Source organism: Sturnira hondurensis, unplaced genomic scaffold (assembly GCF_014824575.4).
Source record: "Sturnira hondurensis isolate 20B ecotype Veracruz unplaced genomic scaffold, ASM1482457v3 Scaffold0005279, whole genome shotgun sequence".
In the NCBI taxonomy this organism is placed as follows: domain Eukaryota; kingdom Metazoa; phylum Chordata; class Mammalia; order Chiroptera; family Phyllostomidae; genus Sturnira; species Sturnira hondurensis.
The window spans coordinates 6,634,277-6,658,313 of record NW_028077910.1 but is presented as its reverse complement, the minus strand read 5'-3'; the positions used below and the strand labels follow the sequence as shown (position 1 = coordinate 6,658,313).

At 38.7% G+C, this 24,037-nt stretch overlaps 1 protein-coding gene and 1 long non-coding RNA gene across 3 annotated transcripts in view; one reads left to right on the top strand and one right to left on the bottom strand.

The window, feature by feature from the left end:
* Nucleotides 1-24,037, bottom strand: part of SLC2A2 (solute carrier family 2 member 2) — a 40,719-nt gene that overhangs the window by 8,220 nt on the left and 8,462 nt on the right. For both annotated transcript variants that reach the window (XM_037046534.1, XM_037046533.1), the window contains exons 2-7: nt 23,928-24,022; nt 20,256-20,515; nt 11,239-11,363; nt 4,034-4,149; nt 2,985-3,147; nt 2,289-2,476 (exon numbers count right to left, since the gene is read on the bottom strand). In XM_037046534.1, the coding sequence (XP_036902429.1) occupies nt 2,289-2,476; nt 2,985-3,147; nt 4,034-4,149; nt 11,239-11,363; nt 20,256-20,515; nt 23,928-24,022 (947 nt within the window). The remainder of the gene's footprint in view (nt 1-2,288; nt 2,477-2,984; nt 3,148-4,033; nt 4,150-11,238; nt 11,364-20,255; nt 20,516-23,927; nt 24,023-24,037) is intronic.
* LOC118987407 (uncharacterized) lies at nt 17,395-23,997 on the top strand. Its single transcript, XR_005066559.1, has 2 exons — nt 17,395-17,530; nt 23,886-23,997. It is a non-coding gene; the product is annotated as an uncharacterized LOC118987407 (long non-coding RNA).

The following is a 24,037-nucleotide window of genomic DNA, read 5'->3' as shown; positions in this document are numbered from 1 at the left end:
ACCACACTTTTCCTTCAGTGTTTAAAGCTTCTGATTGCTTAAACTTCTTTTTATATCTAGCAAAGACTCTGCATATGCATGTTCTCTATTTTTAAAAAACTTTGAACCTTTTGTTAAAGTATAAAATACATAGAAAAAGGACACACGTCAGGAATGTACAGCTTGATTAATTTTCACAAAGAAAATATACCTGCATAACCAATATCCAGATTAGGAAATAAATCCTTGTTTGCTTTCCTGAAGGCCCTAAATGTCACCCTATTTTCTCAAGGAAATGCTTTCAGCTTCTATCATCATAGATAAATTTTGCTTAGTCTTATGTTTGATATGATGAAACCACATAGTGTATATTATTTTGTATCTGGCTGCAATATTACCTTTGTGAAAATAATCCATAGTTACATTTGTAGGCTACTCACTATCTTTACTGTATAGTATTTTATTGTATTAATATGTCATGGTTTAACTACCCATCCTACCATTGATGGGTATTTAGGTAGTTGCCATTTAGTGTTACTATGAACAGGGCTGCTCTGAACATTCTAGTGCGATCCTTTCAGTGACCTATGTGTACATTTACACCTAGGAATGGGCCTGCAGGACAATGCAATATGCACACGCTCAGCTTTGACAGACACTGCCAGACAACTTTCCAAAGATGTTGTCGCAGTTGACACTCTCCCTGGTGTGTATGAGAGTTCCAGTTGTATTACATTTAATCCAAAATTTCCCACTAATCTCAGTAGAGACAGAGAAATAGGATTCACAACCTCCCTAACAGTCATTATTATTCACTTATGCTTTTACTTTTATAATAGTCTTCTAGGTCATTTTGTTGTTCTGCCATCCTCTGGCATTCCTTCCCCACATACATGTCCTTTTTTTCTGCAGACAGTGCTGATGCAGGAGGACTGTGCAAACTGTGCTCAGTGAGGACTGGCTTTAGCACACAGTGTAGTCTCCTACTGCTTTCAGGCTGCCCAACAGCCCCAAGGCCAGTACCTCCCGGTTGCCTGTACGTAAACTGTGGGATGGAAGCTAAAGTAGGGACATTCAGAGAGTTAAGTATCATGCCATTGAATGTACAGGTAGAGCTGAGATACGGGAAAGCAATCTGGTCTCTAAGCCCCAGAGATATAAAGAGTATTAGGTGAAAATGAACATCAAGGACCCGTAAAGGAGGACGAAGACCACAGCAGAGCTGTATTCAGCGTGTGGAGTGAGGCTGAGCTCTCCTTTTGCTTCACCTCATTGGAATTACTTTCCTTGCCTGCCCAACTCTCTACCCACCTATCAGTCACTCCCAAAGTGTCTTCTGTGGATCTCAGATTGGCTCTCTATAGAGTGTAGAGGAAGCCCAAATCATATTTTCAACAGCAGCTAAGGGGGATATGTGGTTTCCTTTGCTTAGTTACTTAATGAATGCTTAATCATTTCCTTCTACTAGTTAATTGCCAGTAAAAATAATTATACTCTCCATAATGCAAAGATTTCAAGTCAAAACCCCAAAGCTAGCAAGCTTAATATTCGGTACGTTTTTCAATCATGTCTTTTCCACCACTCTCACCACATCATATCGCTTCACTCTGTCGTTTATTTTGTGTGCATGTGCTGTCTCCGCAAATACAGTGAAAGCTTCTTGGGTGGCAGGAAACATTTTGGCACCTGGTATACTTCATTTAAACAGAGGGAGCCATGGATTCTTTTAGCCAAAGCTACGACAAATCCTAAATTTTATATTTAACTCTAAAAGCCCCTTCTAATTTAGTTTGCTTTGGTATAATTATTCTCCTTTCCCCTCTTTTGTTTTATTATGACTTTTGCCTTCTTACCCGAATCTTAATAGACATACAATGCCATTGATTGTTGATGTTTTTTAAAAAAGATCTTATTTATTTATTTTAGAGAGGGGAACGGAGGAAGAGAAACATCCATGTGAGAGAGATACATTGATCAGTTGCTTCTTGCATGCCCCGAACTAGAGACCTGGCCCACAACCCAGGCATGTGCCCTGACTGGAAATCAAACTGGTGACCTTTTGGTTCACAGGCCAGCACTCAATCCACTGAGCCACACCAGCCAGGGCTGACTGTTGATATTTTTTAAAATTGTAAGCAATTTTAGAAAGCAGATGAGGCAAAACAGGAAACACTCACTCATTATTTGCTTATACTAAGACGTGATGTTAACATTTTAAAACGTCTTTTAGCTATTTTAAATTATACACCTTTTTTGCTCTATCCCAATTTGCTTTGCTCTAAAGGGTTAAGGGATGGTCTTAAACTTACCCCATTGATTCCAGAAAACTGCTGAGCAAAGTGCAACATCAATGACACCAGAATAGGCTGATGGTAGGTGGAATTGGTGAAGAGCTGAATTATGGAGACTTTCTGTTCACTTGAGGCTTCTTCCCTTTCTTTTCTCATCTCAGTGATATATTTGGTGACATCAGCACTGCCTTTGAGTCTTTTCAAGCCTGCCCCCAAAATTATTACATTTATAACAACTCAGGTCAAAGCAAAAATAAATTTATATGTATTATGTAAATGAAAAAGCTACAGTTCTGTGTAGCCCTTTCTATTACTTGATAACCTGATGCACTTTGGGAATTCTTTTTTTGTTAAATTAATTCCTGCTTTTTAAAATTTCATGAAAGCAGAACATTTGGCTTCATCTTATGACAAAGAGAATTATGACCCTCTTATCCTTGAAGCATAAGGCTGAAAGGTCCTTTAGAAGAGTATGGTTGAGTCCAATATTCTGCATTCGGGCTTCCAATTTGGGCTGAGTGAATATTTATGGGTGCAAAATGGCATGTGCCTGTCATATTAAAGTGATCTTGCATGTTCTCCTTACACATACTCACCGACTGCATTTGGAAAGTGCTAGTACCAATTTCATGAGTAGCCATTCATGCACACTGTTTCTTATGAGGTGATAGTTCCAAAACAATAGGTAGAAAGTAAAACCACCCGCAGACTTACTTTGTTTTGCTTTCTTTTCCTCATCCAACTTGATGTAAAGGTATTTGGGGCTTTCTGGACAGAAGAAGAGCATCACGGACTGCAGGACAACTCGCAAGGCAGGCAGACCAAGCAGAATGTGCCACAGCCTGTCATTGCCCAGGAGGAAGTCAAGGCCAATAATCTGAAAAGGTAGGAAGGAAACCTATCAACCTCCCAACACTTTGAGTCTGCCTTCTGCAAGAGTTTGTTGAATAAGCATATTGACTATTGGATAGTATCCCTGAGAACATTGATTCAAATATGTATCAAGATGAAAACCATTACTATGGTGTCTCACCTTTTAGGAACTATTTGTTTTATGAAGACTTCACCTGGGTTTGTTTACATAAACGCTTATGGAACATTTAAGATAGGAATTAACCAAACATTTGACAACATGTTTAATATTTAAAACAACACCCGAAGTCATGCATTAGTTTTGACCTTTGTAAAAAACATTCTTTTTAAATTACTCAGAACTTAAGTAGAATGCAATAATAGAGATGGAGCAATTACTCTGATGAGAACCAGCTTTGTGACCCCTATTGCAGTAGTTTGCCTTCTGGATAGTCATAGGTTTGGGGTTCCCAGGACTCCCTCTGAGACCACAGGATAGAAGGGAAAGATAGAGCCAGCTGAACTAGAACTGGTCATCATTTACATGTTAAATTTCCAAGTAAGACACTCAAAACAAAGGAAACCCAGGCAGCCAAAAATTTGAAGAATCTTATTTCTTTAAATCAAAATGGAATAATTTAATACACAATAGCAATAGAAGTTCAAGATTTGGCTTCTAGGTTACCTCTAGTACCAACACAACTGAAGCTCCAAGGGGAAAAGTGAGGGGTGGAGTAGAAATAATTTAGCTTTGAGCTAAAAGCCTATGATTCTACACCACCTCCACTACCACTGGCGGGAGTTGTTTCATTTGGTTTTTTTCTATGTAGGTCTACAGTGAGAATGGACAGTCACGGAGAAAAAAGTTGCATAAAATAGAGGACGGATGAAATAGGGGGTGGGGTTTTTACCTGACTAACAAGAATGCCCGTGACAATGGCCAGCTGGTGAAGAGAGCCAATAGCACCCCTGAGTGAGGCTGGTGCAATTTCACCAATGTACATTGGAACCAAGCCTGAGATTAACCCTGCATAGAACATGAACATAAATGTTAATATACAGCCAGGACTATCTCAATAACATTAATTTGGCTTACGTACAATTACCATTTGGATGGAAAGTCCCTTCCTGCATCTGTTGAAAGGAAGAAAACCCTTGTTTCCAATTTATGAAAAGAATATTTGTTGACAAGATTACAAATAAAATGATAGTTTGACATATGATTAGGAAGAAATGGTTAATCAAGTATCTGGCAATTATTTATAACATTGTCTTAATTTATTTATTTATTTTTTTAAAATTTAATTATTTTTCAAGTACAGCTTTCTTTTACTATTACTCCCATACCATCTCATAATTTAAAAAAATCATATTAGTATTGAGTTTACATCACAATGCTTTCAGATGTCTTAAGTAAAGAGACTGAAGAATGTGATAATAATACTTAAAAATAATAATATTCTTAATCGAGACTCATGGATTGAAGGAATTAGAATGGGTCTAGACCAATGTCATTACTCAATTGAGCTGAGAAACGGCTCACCCAAGATCACAGTGCAGTCGAGTGTTAGAGTGAGAACCATGAGCCCTCGCTAAGTTTCCTCAGTGTGGAGGTACCTCAAGGTCACACTGCTAGAGTAATGGGGTTTAGAGAGGCGGAAAGGGTTAAGGAGCTAAGGGACTCTTCACCCAATTATTCCAGCCAGGGCAACCCAGCTTCTTCTTTATTCTCTCCAAATAATAGTCTTCAGAAAAGATTTGATTTAAATAAACACTTTGGGTGCTTAAAGGAATACAAAAACTGAGAAGCACTAGGCCCTTCTGCCTTCTATAATTTTCTTAAGTGCAGATAACTGCATTTAAGAAATGTTGGACATGGTGGCGTTGGACAATGTTGGACATGGTGGCGTTCCCAGCCATTTGCCGAGCTCAGAGAAAGATCAGAGGCTATCAATAAAGCAAGGCCAGATGCAGTGTTTGTCATGTTCTTAAGAATTTAAAAATAAGATTTGTCAGAGGCTTCCTGTTACAAACACTGGCTGCCTACGGAGTGGAAATGGATGGCCCTGTGTAAAAGATACTTTTTACAGGAGCTATTTCAATACGTGTTTTTAAAGCTTTACATTGTTCTTAGTATTTCACATGCATAGTTGCATGGTTGATACAGCATCTGAAATTTTGCTGACAATCTTTGTGTAATACCTAGCATTACATCTCAAGAATAGAAGAATGTAGGTAAACTCACAGGTCTCACGTCCATGAGCCTGAAGTCAAATTGCATTTCCTATCAGTTTTAGTAACTTTGGTGCTCAGAATAGGACCAGAACATAATTTTAAAAAAATGGTTGGAGAGTACAAGTACACTTGGCTATGCTACTGATAGCCTACTAAGGTTACTTCACAATGTTTTTATAGCATTTCTTTTCAACTTTATGGAAAACATTTTGTATTTTTACTGTATTTATTTTTTCTTTAATTTCAATTTATTAATGCTAGAAAATTTAAAACAAGTTTTTCTTGAACTTTTCATTTCAATGTACAGATTTTATTCTATTAATCAGTCCTATGTATAACTTAATTAACTAAATTTTCTTAAAGATTTTAAACTGCATCTTCAAAAATAATGTATTTAATTTTTGACATTTAATATTATTTTATATTAGTTTCAGGTGAACAGCACAGTGGTCAGACAATTACATAATTTACAAAACAATTCCCTTGATAATTCTAGTTCCCACCTGGCACCATACATAGTTGTTACAAAATTAGTGACTACATTCCTTAAGCTGTATTTTACAACAGTGACTACTTTGTAACTACCAAAATAGTACTTCTTAATTCCTTCATCTTTTTCACTCCGCCACTCTACCCAAAGCCCCTCCCCTCTAGCAGTCATCAGTCTGTTCCCAGTATCTGTGAGTCTGTTTCTGTTTTGTATGTTCACTTATTTTATTCTTTAGATTCCACATATAAATGATATCATACAGTATTTGTCTTTATCTGAGTAACTTATTTCACTCAGCACAATAACATCTAGGTCCATCCATACTGTCATGAATGGCAAGAGTTCTTTTTTTTTAAATGGCCAAGTAATATTCCACTGTATATACGCACCACATCTTTTTTTAAAAAATATTTTATTTATTTATCTTTAGAGGGGAAGGGAAGGAGAGAGGAAGAGAAACATCAATGTATGGTTGCTTCTCGTGCATCCCCTGCTGGGAACTGGCCCCTGCCAGGAACTGGCCTGCAACCCAGTTATGTGCCCTGACTGGGAATCGAACAACGATCATCTGGTTCGCAGGCCCACGCTCAATCCATTGAGCTACACCAGCCAGGGCCCCGCACCACATCTTTTTTATCCAGTTGTCTATTGATGGACACTTGGGTTGCTTCCTTATCTCAGCTATTGTAAATAATGCTACAATAAAAATAGGGGTGCATATATCTTTATAAATTAGTGGTTTATAGATTTCTTTGGTTAAATACTCAGAAGTGGAATCACGGGGTCATAAGGCAGCTCTATTTTTTACTTTTACTATAGTTTTTAAAGTAGAGGAAAAAAGAAAGAAGAACCGTGCTTTGGACTTCTTTGTTAATGTTATTATTTTCATTTTTCAGAAGAGAAAGCTGAAGCTCATACTCAGGGAACACATCTAAGATCAGACAGAGACAGGGCCAGAACTGATTTAGTGTGAATTCAAAGCTCTTTCCACATGTGGGTTGAATTTTCACTTTGATAAATCTATCCTCACTCTCAGTTATTTGTTTTAACATCAAAAATGATAAAAGAGAAATTTAGTGAAATAATTTTAGCCTTATTTTTCAACTGATCATGGAAGATGCATGGAATTATTGTCTTTCCTCTTTGTAAGTAAAAATGTTATAAATAATTTATACATTATTTTGTGACCTTGCCCCTCTTCTCTCACCTCCAATGAAATTAGTGGTTTATAATTGCTACAGTTTAGGACAGTGGCTTAAAAACTCAGCCCAGAACTCTCAGGACATCACTGGTACCGAGAAGGTAAAGATTTGACTGTTTTAAAGACTGTGTTATCCTCCTTTTGTTCAGGCCTCTGATGATTAATTGCTTCTGAAAGTTTGAAAAGTTATTTCTCCCCCCAAAATAAAATAAAATAAAACAAATGGGACTACATCAAACTAAAAAGTTTTTGCCCAGCAAAGGAAACCATCAATGAAATAAAAGGACACTCCACAGAATGAAAGAATATATTTGCTGATACATCTGATAAAGGGTTAATATCCAAAATTTATAAAAAACTTACGAAACTCAACACCAAAAAAAACCAATCCAGTTAAAGAATGGGCCAAGGACCTGAACAGACACTTCTCCAAAGAGGATACACAGATGGCCAATAGACATATGAAAAGATGTTCAACATCACTAATCATCAGAGAAATGCAAATTAAAACCACAATGAGATATCACCTCATACCAGTCAGAATGGCTATCATCCATAAATCAACAAACAACAACTGCTGGTGAGGATGTGGTGAAAGGGGAACCTTTTTGCACTGTTGGTGGGAATGCAGACTGGTGCGGCCACTGTGGAAAGCAGTGTGGGGATACCTCAAAAAAATTAAAAACAGCCCTGGCTGGTGTGGCTCAGTGGATTCAGTGAAGGCCTGTGAACTAGAAGGTTGCTGGTTCAGTTCCTGGTCAGGGCACATGCCTGGTCAGGGCACACTGCCCTGGGGGCATAAAAGAGGCAACTAACTGAGATTTCTGTCACACATCAATGTTTCTCTACTTCTCTTTCTCCCTCCCTTCCTCTCTCTCTGAAATTAAATAAAATCTTTTTAAAAAGTTAAAAATGATCTGCCTTTTGACCCAGTGGTCCTACTTTTGCTAATATATCTGTAGAAACCCAAAACACTAATTCAAAAGAACATAAGCACCCATATGTTCGTTGCAGCATTATTTACAATTGTCAAAATATGAAATCAGCCCGAGTCCATCAGCGGATGAGTGAATACAACTACGGGATATTTATACAATGGAATACTACTTGGCCATAAAAATGAAGAAAATTTTACCTTTTGCAACAGAATTGATGGGCCTGGAGAACATTGTGTTAAGTGAAATAAGCCAGTCAGAGAATGACAAATACCATATGTTCACTTTAATGTAGAATCTAATGAACAAACTGAACTAACAAGCAAAATAGAGACAGACCCATAGCAGGCTGAAAGCTATGGTGCAGTGGGGGAGGATAGGGTGTGGAGGGATCGAGCAAAAAGGAAAACAGACTCACAGACATAGACAACAGTGTGGTGATTCCATGGGGGAGGAGGGTATGGGGAGATAAATGGTAACTGGAAAAAAACAATAAAACTGTATTATCACATAAAGAAAGAAAAATTGTTTCCAAGACTGAACAATTCCAGTAATTTAGTTGTCAAGTTCATGGGAAGAGCATCCATCCTTCATTCTGAGCTCTTCTACCAGCTGCTTCTTTCTGATTCACTCTGGGGTCACTGCCACTTTAACCCTTCACCCAGCCAGGTGTGAAATCTGGCGAGGCTAGGCAGTATGGTCTGAGAGACCAGCCCAGTGTCAATGTCTTTACGGATAGAAGAAGGAGAGACATATCAGCCAGATAGGCCATTAGGGCCAAGTCAGAATTTCTGGGTCTATCAGTCTTCCACTGTCTACTGCGCATGAGGAGTAATAGCAGTGGCTAGCATTTCTTGACAGTTTACCATAGTCAAATTCTACCCTGAACATTTTATATGTATTCTCACAAACACTCTACAAGGTAGGTATTATTCTCATCATTTACTAGATAAAGGAACGGAGAATTGGACTTCCACCAAGATGGAGGCATAGGTGGAAACACTGTGCCTTCTCCCACAGCCAAGTTTGAATACAACAAAGGTTTGGAGAACAAAGACACACCCAAAAACCAGAAAATTGAATTATACGGAAGTCTGACAACTACGAACCGTTCAACGGGGATGGTAAGAGGGACAGAGCCAGCAGCGGAGCAGGGTCAGGCAGGACAGATCCCCTGACCTAGGTGAGCAGGCAGCCCAGAACCAGTTGGGGTGTGGGGCAGACTGACCGAGGTTGCACATTTGCGCACAGTGAGATGGACCATGCAGGCCGCAGGGGGCGAACCCAGTGGTGGAGGGCTGATGGCAGTGGCACACTCGAGTGCAGTGGGAACAAAACACGTGGGCCCGGTGACCTTGGTGGCTGCGGTGCCGGTGGGGGCCTCAGCGGCAGGCGGCAGGCGGGACCATAGTTCCTCTTTGACCCCGCCCTCACATACAACATCACAACCCAGTGACTGAGTTGCCCTGCTCTAGTGAACACCTTTGGGCTCCGATCCTGCTACGGAACAGGCACAAACAGCCCAAAAGATGGCGCAGGAAGGGCTCAAAGTCCCAGAGCCGATAACTCTAAGCGACCGAGAAATTGCCAGCCTCTCAGAAGCACAATTCAAGACACTGTTTATCAGGATGCTCACAGAACTGGTTGATTATTGTCACAAATTAGAGGAATATATGAAGGCTAAACTAATTGAAATGAAGGGAGATGTCCAGGAAACCAATAGTGATGGAAAGGAAACTGGGACTCAAATCAATGGAATGGACCAGAAGGAAGAACAAAACATTCGACCAGAAAGGAATGAAGAAATGAGAATTCAAAAAAATGAGGAGAGGCTTAGGAACCTCCAGGACATCTTTAAACGTTCCAACATCCGGATTATAGGGGTACCAGAAGGGGGAAAGAAACAGCCACGAGTGGAAAACTTATTTGAACAAATAATAAAGGAGAACTTCCCTAGTCTGGCAAAGGAAATAGACTTCCAGGAAATCCAGGAAGCTCAGAGAGTCCCAAAGAAGTTGGACTCAAGAAGGAACACACCAAGGCACATCATAATTACATTAGCCAAGACTAAAATGAAGGAGAGAATCCTAGAAGCAGCAAGAGATAAGGGGACAGTCACCTACAAAGGAGTACCCATCAGACTGTCAGTGGATTTCTCAAAAGAGACCTTACAGGCAAGAAGGGGCTGGAAAGAAGTATTCCAAGTCATGAAATCCAAAGACCTACAGCCAAGATTGCTTTATCCAGCAAAACTTTCATTTAGAATGGAAGGACAGATAAAGTGCTTCTCAGATAAGGTCAAGTTCAAGGAGTTCATCATCACCAAGCCCTTATTATATGAAATGCTAAAGGGACTTATATAAGAAAAAGAAGATGAAAAATATGAACAGTGAAAGGACAGCAAACTCACAGTTATTAACAACCACACCTAAAACAAAAGCAAACCAAGAGGATAGCTAGATCAGGAGTGGGACCATAGAAATGAAGATCACATGGAGGGTTAGCAACAGCAGGGGTAGGAGGAGGAGAAGAGGGGAGAAGGCACAGAAAATAGCATAGATGGTAGGTAGAAAATAGATAGGGGGGAGGGTGAGAATAGTGGGGGAAATACAGAATCTAAAGAACTTGAGACACATGGTTATAAACTAAGCGGGGGAGAATGGTGAGGGAGGGAGGGTGCAGGTGGAGGGGAATGAAGGGGGGGAATCGAACAACTGTAATGGTATAATTAATAAAATATATTTAAAACAAAAAAATAAAAATAACAAGGCAGAACAGAATAGAATAGATGTTAGAACATACAATAGGAATATTGATTTGTGAAATTTTAATTTCATTTGATTAAATAATATATAAACACACACGTGTGTAGGTGGGTAGGTAGGTATTAGGCTGCAAATGTAAAATGTATTTTTTTCTGTGGGCCACAGTTTTTTAAAAAATGAGTCACCAGCTTTTAATAAAAACAAACAAATCCAGCACATATGTAGGCATACATTCATATGTGTAAGTAAAATAAAACCTTAAGAGAATTAAGAATTATCTGTGGTCAGATGACTAGCAATATTGCCATGGGTAAGAAGACACAACTCCCACTTATGGATCCCATACCTCCCTGATTCAGGAGTTAAACTTTATGCTACTGCCTATTCCTTTTGTGATGCCACCTGAAGCTCAAAGTATTCCCTGCATGTTACCACTTCTGCTTTCGGAGTAATTTTCACACAAGTGTGGGTATGTGTATGTGAGACTTACCACAGTACAGTCCTGCCATAGCTCTTCCTGAAATTATTAGAATGTGAGAAGGTCCCAGTTTTGAAAACCCCATCAAGAGTGCTCCAACTAGTGAGAGAATGTTTGCTGCCATCATGGCTTTGATTCTGAAATAAAAAGCAAAAATTATAAACTCAGCATCAAACCTTGATAAAATTTTTGTATTCAGAGTTTGGTGAGAATTTTCTTCACCTAAGAGATTACTTTAATTTTGCTGGAAATGCTAGTCGGGGGAATCTTAAACCATGCTTGATACTTTGATTTCTACAAACTGAAGCATTACCAGTGAGTGATATTTGTAATGAGAGAATATGGATTTCATGCACCAGATCTTTATGTTTTGATAGAGATGATTCAATTGTGGTGATAACTAGTCTGAGTTATGACTAAACTGTGATACTTTTTCAAATAGTTAATGAATTAAATTTTCTATGAGTTGATTATTTTATTTTTTTAAAGATTTTATTTATTTATCTTTAGAGGGGAAGGAGAGAGGGAGAGAAACATCAATGTATGGTTGTCTTTCGTGCATCCCCTGCTGGGAACTGGCCTGTAGGGAATCGGCCTACAATCCAGACATGTGCTCTGACTGGGAATCGAACCGTGATCCTCTGGTTCGCAGTCCTGTGCTCAATCCACTGAGCTACACCAGCCAGGGTGAGTTGATTATTTTAAACAACAATTGCCTGGTGATAGCTAAATTCAATTTGTACTTGTAATCTATGACACCTTGCTTTTTTTTTCATTCTTTTAGAATAAGTTTTTACTTAATGTAGATCATGAAAGGAACTTTTAAACTTAAATTTCCATATTTATGAATTATTTTGAAGGAAATTAAGACATGCTTTTACTGTAAGCCTTGTTGTAACCAAAAGCAGGTGTGGCTGCCTGCCTCTACGAAAACTAATACTCAAGAGGCAGGTGCTGATTGATGTAAAGGGAAGTAGTTAGTCTGCAGATGCTGGGATCTGGAAGATGGGAGCCTCACCTCTCAAAGCCCATCTCCCCATCTCAGTGGTGGCAGAGGCTTTTAAAAGAAGGGAAAGGAGAACAGAACAAAGAAAGAGATTGGGGGTGGGGGGTTGAAAAGTTCTCTACATCCAGATGAGCACAGTCCATTTGGATAAGGCAAGTGATGGTCTGGTGTGCCTCATCCTGGTTTAGCCATCCTGACCACACGTCTCCTGGCTTCATGGTTGAGGGTCAACAAGGAACCCAGAACTGGGTTGCCTGAAGGTTGAGGTCTGTATCTTTTGAAGTTAGTTCCTAGGCTTCTTATACAAATATATGCTCATCTACAAGCTACATATTAGTCAGGGCTGGCACTTACAGAAACAACGCCAGAAGAATGGTGGGGTGGGTACAAGTCCCATTACCGTTTTCCAGTGTTACAAATCCCCACTGTCAATTTTTCTTCTATTTCTATGGAGTTAGATGGTTGTACCCAAAACATTTAAGAAAAACTAGAAAAATTTAGGACCCAGTCTTTTTTAGAGGTAAAAAATAAAATTTTACAGAGAATTCATTGAATTAGAGTCTAAATTCTCTAGTTGTCCATTATAGATTTTATTGAAACATATTTTTTCTCCTAAAAATCACCCTCATTTTTATCAAAGAGTCAAATGAAGACCAATTCATTTACTGTGTTAAGTACTGTTTCAGTTTGGCTGATTGTGTTTTGGCATAAACACAACATGAATAACAATTGATTATATAGACTTTCTCAAATATACTTTGCTGGAATGAATCTCATAAGGAATTTTAAGATTGAACTTTAACTAGCCTTTCAGGGCAAAGAAGCCAGGCTACACAGTTGCCATGAGACTTTGCCTGTGATACCTGCAGATTTGGGTAAACTCCTCAAGTTTTCAAGGTCTCCAAAATGTCTTGAGATTCTTTTCTTGTCATTCCCCAGGGAAGCAACCTTTGCTTCTTTGCTATGAACCACGTGAAGTAAAGTACCAGGCCATCTCTCTAAGGGGCTTTTATCAGCTCTAAAGTCAATCTTCATTCCTTAAAGGTTTTTGCTGACATCCCAAGTCTAGGCCTATCTTTTTTAGACATGACATTCCAGTAAAAGTCTTGACTAATAAATGCACATTTGGAAACTGGAAGAAATCAAATATATGGTGACAGAAGATTTTACTTTAGGTGGTGGGCACACAATGCAATATAAAGATGATGTATCATAGAGATTATGTATCATAGACTATACACCTGAAGCCTATATAATCTAATGAACCAATGGCACCCCAATAAATAAATAAAAGAAACTGGAAGAAATCAGATTTCTATTGGATTCAGGCAAATAGACATATTGCCATGAAAATAATAATTCTCATTCATTAAGAGTTTCCAAATTCTGGAGGGATCAAGTAGGGAGAAAAAATATAAGTGCTTCAATATTGCTACAGTTTACCAAATTTCTCTATAAAGACAAATAAGTTTTTTAAAAATCAACAATATTTTGAACAAAGTCACAAGAACAGTAATTATTTTTAGATAATTCAGTCCCACAATCAACTCCTGTGTAATCCCATTGTCTGCCAGTATCTCTATGAGTTCAGTCATTACCAGAATCCCACAAATCCCAATCTATTTCAAGGGTAGGATCTCAGAATTTATTCTCAGAAAGTCGTATTTTAGGGTAAATCAGAAGGTGTAACATTTTTGCAAATGCACAAGAGTAAAACAATGACTGTCTCTAAATGACAACACTTCTAAATGACATGATTATAATGCAATTGACAAAGGAACGTACCATTCCTTTTGTCATTTTTTGGTAACAAAATTTTAAGATAATAATCAGAATTACAGATGACAGCACATCAGACCAAAGAGTCAATTAATTTGTTGCCCACTGTTGAACTGTGCCTGGAGTATCAGTTGATAAATAACAATTGGTTTTGGAAATCAAAGGGAGCCTTCTGCTTTTTCATTTGTCATTCAAATGATCATTTTGCTTTATCAGGTTTCTGTGTGCCTTTGCTTTTTTTTCTTATTTCTTTTTTCCCCATTTCCATTTCTCTTCTTGAGTTTCCTACTCCAAAGTCCTTTCTTCCTGTATGTCCTGTGCCTTTATCCTTTCTCAATCGTGTTCACTTCCTTAACTCCTTCTCCTTTTGTTTTCCCCCTCTACCAGTGGTATCTAACCTTTTGGCACCTCTGGGCCACACTGGAAGAAGAAGACTTGTCTTGGGTCACACATAAAATACACAAACACTAACAAAAACTGATGAGCAAAAAAAAAAAAAAGATTTAAAGTAAATTTACAATTTTATGTTGAGCCACATTCATAGGCATTCTCGGTTACATGTGGCCTACGGGCCATGGGTTGGACACCCCTGCTACTCAATCCTTCTTCAACTTGCACAGACTTTCTGTGACTTACACAGACCCTCTTCAACTCAGATAGAATTTCTGCAGCTTACACAATCCTCCTTCAACACTTCTGGCGCATTTTACTTTGCCCTTTCAACTCATCCAGACATAACTAACTTTAGAATAACCCACACTCAATTCTATTGTTTAAAGATATATTGCCACAATTTACCTTTCATTATCAGAACCATGTATTTTTCCAAATTCAATTAAAATTCTCAATTTCTAGTAACAACTTAAAGTAAGCAGTAAGCATGCTTTAGATTGACAAATTTATAAACACATTTAATAACTTTCATAAACAGTTTTTCCCTACTGGAAAATACATTTACATTTTTTATCCTTGGTGATTACTGCATTTCTTGAGTGTGCTCAAAAGTGAGCTGTCTCATTATCTAGTGCCCTTGAAAACTTTTGGGAGTCTGGATAAGAGGGAAGGAGGAGACACTAGGTGTGCGGCACGGCCTGTTTCCAAGACCGAAGCAGCTCCTGGGCCTCCAGAAGGTGGATTCAGAGTGTTTAAGAGACATATTTTCTCATTGTTTTGCTTCCTGAGCTTTTTACTATCTAACAAGGGAGTGGGATCTTTTTCCCTCTTTAAACAATCAACTTAAATTTTTTCTCAATAGAATCCTTATGATGTAACAACATTAGAGATCTTATTCCATTTACCGAGGTTTAGCAAAACATTTTGAGACTGAGACTGAGCCCATTCCTTTCAAACAGAAACAGAAACAAAACCTAAAGCAAAGACAAAATTCAAGCAAACTAGTATTCTAAAATGAAATACTCTAAAAGGAGGGAATGAGACACTAGACTTAGAGTCTTATCTCACACCACATTGAGTTACAAATGACCCTGACAAGATCCAAATGGCATGAAGCCCAAATAGCAGACCCATTATCTGATACCAACTGGTACCACTAAGACACAAAAGCCCAACTATCAGAGACACTATCTCACATGGACCGGTACTGTGAATAACCATTAAAGGCCCAAATGGTACAGCCCAAACAGCAGAGGCAGAAGATTCTGGGGGCATACAAAACAGCAAAGATCAAACCAAGTTTCCCAAAAGATAAGAAAACAAGCAAAGAATAACTGTAACCAGGATAATCAGAGGTGTGCTCTCAAACTGAAACTGACTTCCTCCTGCCCAGGAACAGAGAAACTTCTAAGAGATAATTAGAAAGCACTATGATTCCCATGCAAATTTCTCTGAACAATAATATTCCAAGTAGAAAAAAAACTATTAAGACTGGAGTCCATCAGCTCCCCAGCTGGAACCTGTCAACTCTCCAGAGACTTATTTCATTTCATCAGCAACGCGTTTAAAGGCTGCTGATGGCCTTGAGAGGGAGAACAGAGAGAGTTCCCGAGATAAAGAACTGTGGGACTTCTGCAATTCCTACCATGGGTTCAGCCTGCCACAAGCAGCTGAGACTCCTCCAGGTTTTGCTGGGGTCCACATAGTCCCATCTGCATCACCAAAAACCGTAACAGAAAGCAGGTCCAGAGCTGCCTGCCTCTACGAAAGCTAATATTCAAGAGGCAGGTGCTGATGTAAAGGAAAGTGGTTTATTCGCAGATGCCCGCCACCTGGAAGATGGAGGACTCACGTCTCAAAGTCCATTTACATCTCTCAGTGGAGGCAGAGGTTTTTAAAAGAGGAAAAGGTGAACACAACAAAGAAAGAGATTAAAAGAGGGGGTCGAAAGGTCTCTATGTGCAGACAAGCACAGTCCATTCCAATTAGGCAAGTGGTGGTCCGGTGTGCACCATCCTGGTTTAGTCACCCTGCATTCATGTCATACTGACTTCACATCATCCTGGCTCCATGGTTGAAGGTCAGCAAATTTCCCAGAACTAGATTGCCTGAAGGTTGGGGTCTATATCTTTTGAAATTAGTTCCTAGGCTTCTTGTACAAACAGGTTGTTCATCTACAAGCTACATATTAGTCAGAGTCAGCACTTACAGAAACAACGTCAAAAGAATGGTGGGTTACAATCCTCCATCACAATTTTTCAATAGATGTTATCATAGAGAGTTATAATTACTGTTATTTTAAAATTGTATGTCAGCATATTTTCAGAATCCACAAATTAATGTTAACTTATGTAAAATGTGTAAAAAAGCTGACAATAGCAATAAAAACATTTTCAAAATTAATCCTATGAAATTTGATATTTTTATATATTTATTCCTATTAAGTGGAAAAGTGAGGTACAAAGAAGCCTCTTCCAAAGTAGATGGTGATAAGGTCAATGATATAATCTGAGTGGACAGTATGGAAATGTGTGTGCTACAAAGAATGTAAGCATCTGTTCTGTTCTCTTTTAATGTTCCAGATTTTAAAAAGTGAGCTTTCCTAAGCAAGTGTCTTTAACACCAAACAATTTTTTGAGAGTAAAACTATGAACTCTCATACTGCAATAATTGCCCAACAACCATGCAATAGACTGAAAAATAACACCCCCCAAAAGTCCATGAACTAATCCTCATACCCTGGGAATGTGTCACCTTACATGACAAAAGGGATTTTCCAGATGTGATTAAACTAAGGATTTTGAGATGAAGGGCTTATCCTGGATTATCCAGGTGGGCCCAACTATCTAATCACACGTGTCCTTATAAGAGGAAGGCAGAAGAGAAGGCGATATGGCGATGAAAGTAAAGAGTGCACTGATGTGCTGTGAAAATAGAGGAAGGACCACAAGCCCAGGAATATGGAAGCTGGACAAGGGCAGGGAAACAGATTCCTCCCTCCGAACCTCCAGAAGAAACCAGCCCTGCTGACACCTTGACTTCAGCCAAGTGAAACTGAATTTGGGCTTCTGACCTCCACAAGTGGGAGAAAATAAGTGTGTGTTGCTGGAAGGCACCAAGTGTGTGGTAAGTCATTAGAGTGATAATGCATGGAAGCTACCAACTACTCAAAGGCAGGGGAACCAGTGACTTAGAGCTGATCAGCTTCAGAGCTGCAGACTACAAAATGGGTTTTCTCTGTGAAGTGCTGTCTTTACACAAGGCTAGCGGGCAGGAAATACAGTAAGTGATATTTAAAAATTGTTTCTAGCTGGTTCATAGTCTATTTTATTTAGCAGAGTTGGGAGAGGTTTTAAAGAAGTCCTAATAACCTGGACGTAGTTTTGACACCAGATTGCTCTAAAGCCCCTCTTCTTCGGCACCACTGGGTACTGGAGCACTTTATATAACTGAAAGGATTTTAGCTTCTGCTCAGATGTGGGAAATGGCCAAGAAAAATAATCTAGAAATACTTGAAATGGTTGAATCAAGGAGAAGGAAGTATATTTCTTTAAATCTTGCTCCAAATACTCCTGTTAGCATGGGCTTCATCATTGCCATTGTTGTTCTCGCAGTCATCATCATCAAAGTAAGGCTGCACTTGCTGCCTGCTTCCTCTGCACCAGGCGTTGTGCTAAACCCTTTACATTCCCTCTCTTTCAGTACTCCCAGTAATGCCACAAGGTAGGGTTCCGAAGGAAACGTCTTAGAGAACTTAGGTAACTTGCTCATTTTCACATAACTATTAAGTGACAGAGTTGAGACTTGATCTGTGTGAAACCAAAGGGTAATGCTTCGTTTTAGTGAGTTCCGTTTTCCACACAAAAGAAAGAAAGCATTCCCCAGGTAGTGCGGATTGCACAGACCATGGCCGCCCTGCCACATTCTTGCAATTAAAGTGTGATAAACCCATAGCCTTGGAAAACTCGACGCTGAGAACCCAAACTGAAAAATAACGCCTACAGATATCTACTGACTATTATTGTACAAGTAAAAGCAGTGATAGAAAAATACATTTTCATTTATTTACTTTTCACTGGTGAAGTAATGACCTGGGCAATAAGGAAAATTATTTCTGAGCAAATCACCCCTAGAAAGATAGTTTTATAGGAGAGACTAAACTCTTTTGGGTTAATTTTTAAAGTTAAAATTATTAATTTTATAGCTGTTTCTCATGGAGAATCATTTTTCCACTGAGAGCTGGAGGAAGCCTCACTTTTAGTCATTTGATAATTGGTCATTTGACATTGTCTTCGGGTGTGACCAGTCCTAGTGTTAAATCCTGAGAATTGAGAGGACATACATCCTAGTTCAATCACTAGGACACTACATGTTTCAAATTAAGTCGCTGGGCCTCTCAGATCCTTGTTTCTAAATAGGAGAGAGCAAGGGCTCCCATTTCTTCTCAGGGGTGGGAAGAAGTATAAAACATCAGTACCTGCTAAAAGACTTAGTTTGTCCATATTTAACATTTTAATTTAATTTTGATTAATTTTATTTATTCTAAAAATAACTTAGAAAAATTTCCAGTTACTGGTTATTGTTTAAACCAATTTGGTACAAAATAAAATAATTTATATTTTTTATGATGAGTCAGTTTATTAACTCTGTAATTTATGGATTCTGGTTTAAAGTTCAGCTAAAATCCAGCAAGTTGATAAAATCAGTATCAACTTGAGGAACTGATCATTTATCTTTTGTGGTAGAGAAAAGTCTCTTTCAAATAAGAAAAAGAATAAAACTTGGGTTCCCATGCCACTGCCTGTTACTAAGAAAATTTCTTAGAGTCCTAATATAGAACTCTAGTTCTAAAACTCTAGTATAAAAGAAAAAAGTTATCAGAATTTTATAACCAGAGGGATAAAATGATAACTTAAAGTAGGAATTTTGAAAACTAAACAATGTGTGATCCAGAATTACTAGTACAGTTGTATCTTAGCCTGTGTTGTTTACATTTTTAAAGGTTTTTGAATTTTCTAAATTTTCCATCTTTGTATATAAATTTACTTTCATCACCGGGAAAAGGTAGCTAATAAACAAAAGGTGCACTCAGAAAACACATTTAAAGAAAATAATCACTTGAGTAGAAAACACATTTAAAGAAATAATCACTTGATTTTCTAATTTTATTTTTTTCCTCTTTATGGGGGCTGAGAGGATCCCAAGAGCTTTAGTATGTCACACGACTGAGTACAATTTGGGTGTAAAGGAGTTCCACTGATGTCTTTAGTGCAAAACACCTCATAGAAACCAGAAGAGAGGAATGGAGGCACCACTGGCTTCATCCCTGGTTGGGCTTTGAGATGGCAATAGCAGCCGCTATAAACCCCAGGCCAAGTGTCTCAGCACTTGGGGGCTGGGGAATGTTACCTGGATCTTAGAACCTGACTGATCCAAATGCCAAATTCTAGTCTGAAGAGGAAAAACTGGGTGTCTGAGAAACGGAGCAATTTGGTGAAGCAAACAATGGACCCCCTGGTTAAAATTTTTACTTTTGGTTCTTCCATTGTGCTCTTGAGTTAATAATTTGTTTGGTAGTTTCTTAGCATATTTTATGACTTAGAAACCAGGAACCAAGGCAGTATTCCACCAAACTTACTTTTTCTGTAAATGCCTCCACAATTAAGCAAATTGGTGCAGCAGCTTTTTCCATTACTTGGTTCAACACCAACCTAACTCATAGGGTCACACATTAAAAAAATAACTGTGAAACTACTCCACAAAAAGAAAGATGATTTTTTTCTAAGCCAATTCTAATAAACCTAAAACACTCAAGTTTTTGTGCTTATGCTTATTTGTGAAATTTGCCTACCTTCCAATCTTGTCCCCTAGCCATCCTCCAAAGAATGACGCGATCATTCCACCAATTGCAAAGATGGACACAGACAGGGACCAGTACATAGTGGTGAGGCCAGAAGCTGTCGACTCTTCTTCAGCCCAAGGGGTTGGTGTTGGAGTTAGGAAGGGTGGATTTGTAGGCAGGCCCTCTGTACTGTCCAAAGCATCGTTGTTGACACCTTTTCGGTCGTCCAGTGGACCCTCCAAAACATATCTATAATGGGCTATTATTACCTGAGGAAATACAATTAAAAAATAACTTCAACATTTCAAACATTTTATATATTTTTATGTTTTTAAAAATAATTTTATTTTGTATTTAAAACTTTGTTTATTTTTATTTTTAATATTTTAAAATATTTTTATTTATTTATCTTTAGAGGGAAAGGAGAGAGGGAGAGAAATACCAATGTATGGTTGCCTCCTATGTATCCCCTGCTGGGAACTAACTGGCCTGCAACCCAGGCATGTGCCCTGACTGGGAATCGAACCACAATCTTCTGGTTCACAGGCCCAACTTCAATCCACGGAGCTACACAAGCCAGGGCTGTTTTTTCTTTTTATAAAATTTTAATTTAAATATTTTATTGTGTATGCTATTACAGTTGTGTCAATTATTTTCCATCTGCCCCTCCACCCTGCCTGCTCCTCACTTCCACAGCCCTTCTCCACACTGCTGTTCATGTCTGTAGGTCATTCATACGTGTTCTTTGACTAATTTCTTCATCTTCTCTCAACCAGTCCCCCCCGTCCCTCCCCTCTTAAATCTGTCAGTCTGTTCCATGTTTCTATGCCTCTGGTTCTATGTTGCCTGCTAGTTTTTTTTCTTTAAAGTACTTGTTAGGTATTTAAACAGGATCAGCTCAGTTATGTGCCTTACACACATACAAACACTCACAGATTTATTTATAGTTGACCATATCGTATAAAACAGAGGTCACAGATTCCGGTGCCAACAGGAAGCAAGTGGGAACAAATAAACGAGGAGCACTTTCACAGGAGGACTGAAATGCCCTGTTTATTGTTGAGGGTATAACAGAGAGTGAGCAGGACCATGGCACTGGAGGGAATTTGTCCCATCCGAAGGAGGAAGCAGCAAACCTGAGACTAGTGTTGATGACCTTTCATTTTTAAAGAGAAGCTGGAAATATGGGTTTTTATGTAAAATTTTTCAAGTGGTAAGTGTTGTCTACTATTCAAATTGAAATATTCTGCAGGCTAAAAAGATACATTTCCACACCAGTGTTGCCCTTACATAACAGGATTTAAACTGACTTATGTAAATACTTTCATAGAAACATGAAAGTGATATTTTTAAAATTTGGGAAAGATGAAACCTGAAATAAAGTCATTTTACAAAATTCAAACACTAGGTGCTGTATCTTCACTAGAAGTGAACTGTAATTTAGCAATAAACTTCCTAGCAGCCGATGGGTAGAGAGGAAAACAGTCATGTTTACTGATGAATTCCAAAGATTAAAAATACTCACTGGCCCCCGAGAAGACATTGCCACCTATAGCTTCTCATTGAGTTCAGTGTGTAATAGGATGAACAATATTCAAAACTGAACTTCACAGAGCCATACTTTATAATGTGTTTCAATCGAGGCAAAGATCATATGAAAGTATAACGGAGAAAAGGCACATCCTTCAGGCTCTCTTCCAGAGAGAGAACTCAATGCCATTTCTCTCAATGGCGACTTGGTCATTATTCAGCAGCCATGATCAGGGAGGACCTTCGACGAGGACCTGGAATGCAGCTGCCCTAGGCTGCCTGTCATGGGTGAAGGACTACTTGGGAAAGTCAGCTGAGTGAGGGAAAGAATTGACTTCCTCTTATGATAAAAGAAGTCTGACCAAAAAATTTCCCTCATTTGAAGATCACGCTATATGTATAATATACTTGTACATAGAAAAGCAGCTGGAAGGAAATACCCAAAATGTTCTCAGCAGTCTGCTCCATGTGAGAGAATAATTATGGGTAATTTTTTCCTAATACTTTCTGCAACAAGCATGTGTAGTTTTTCATAATCATAGAACATGTGATTTATAAATACCTTAAAATAATCCTAAATGTCATTCTGCTAATAAAAACAAATGGGCCTGAGTGACTCTTACTATGTGACAGTGTTTAAAGGAAGGGGTTACAGAGAGGGCACAAAGCCCAATGTCAGTGGGGAATCATTGGCTTCAGGTCTGGGTCTAGGACTGTGATAGAAGGAGAGGAAACCTTAGATTAAGTTTCCCTCTAAGACTAGAAAGGATGCTTTAAGTAAGGATTTGAAATGGTCTTCCACAAAAAGAGGCCCTGCCAATTACGGTGATATTGAGGTAAGTTTAAGAAAACCTGCTAAATTGGCACATGTTGCCATCACCCACAAAAAAAGACACCCCCTGCCCCACAGCGTTATTTCCTAAATCTCCCAACCTCAGTGAGGTCTGCCACAGTCATGTGATACATGGCACCTGACCAGAGCACAGCTGTTGGTCCAAGGAGCAACTCATTTCAGATGATGAACTGACTGGTGAACACACATTTCACATCTTACATCTCACATCCTGCGAGATCTCACATTTTCCTTGGAGTCTAATGTTGTAAAAGAAGCAGGTAAAGTATGATTGATTTGCAGAAGGCACCCAACAGAAGTCTGTGTTTTCATCTTTGCCAGCCTTCCCTGACCCCTGCCAGCTTTCATTCTCTCTCTCCTTCACTAAACACTTGATTGAACTTCTTTACGCCAATCATTGTGCTTGGCCTTGGTGATAAGAAGAGGTACAAGACATCAATCCCACACTAAGTGACCTGACAGCGTGAATTAGGGCAGTGGGAGTCAAGTTCTGGCTCCTCCCACTCAATTTTAGGCTGTGAGAGCTGAGAAAAATGACATCCCTCTTCTGTCTATTCACTGGGTACCAGAGTAGGGATGCATAAAATAAATGAGAAGAATGATGGAAATTATTTGATATTTTTAAAAATACCCATCCAAATGGTCATCGTGGGAAAAAATCCATGTATTGTGAAGCTTCTTGACCATTATCTAAGTTTTGTATTATTTTACTTTGAAGCACCCATAGAAGACAGTAATGCAGAGAAGGACTAGAATCTGTTTTAGTGTTAATGCTCCTAAAGGTTTTAATCTGGCCTAGAAATGAGTGCGAGATTATTGGGAGGGTCAAACTGGGGAGATGTTAAAGCTCTTTATGCACAGTGAGTTGGTATTCAATAGATGTTTGTGCACAGAATGAAACATATCCTTCTATAGTTTCCTCCATTCCCTGGCATTTCCATTTGTATACAGCTGAGAGGTCTGAATGAATGCTGCAATAAGCTATTAACTTTGAAAAAAAACATCCTAAGGCACATGGTATTCTGGTTAAAGGTTTTTTTTCCCCTGTGGATTTAGCAAAAAGCAAAGATCAAGAATTACTTATTGCTCTTTATTTTCTTCTGAAGATTATGAAGTGAAGAGGAGTCAAAGCCAAGTTACGGGCTTTGGAACCACACACATGATTCCCAACAGAAGGCTGGGATTACCCCACATTCCCTGCATGGGCACACTTGATTTCTCCACATGAGAAACAGATATCTGTCTGATATTGATAGGAATTTCCAGAAAGGGATTTAAATTGTGCATGTGTCACTTGCCTGTTGAGGGGCATTTATCACACCAGCGTCATATCCAAACTGGAAGGATCCCAGCACGGCAGTGAGAACAGCGAAAACCAAGGTTCCAGTGATCTGTGGGAAATGAAGCA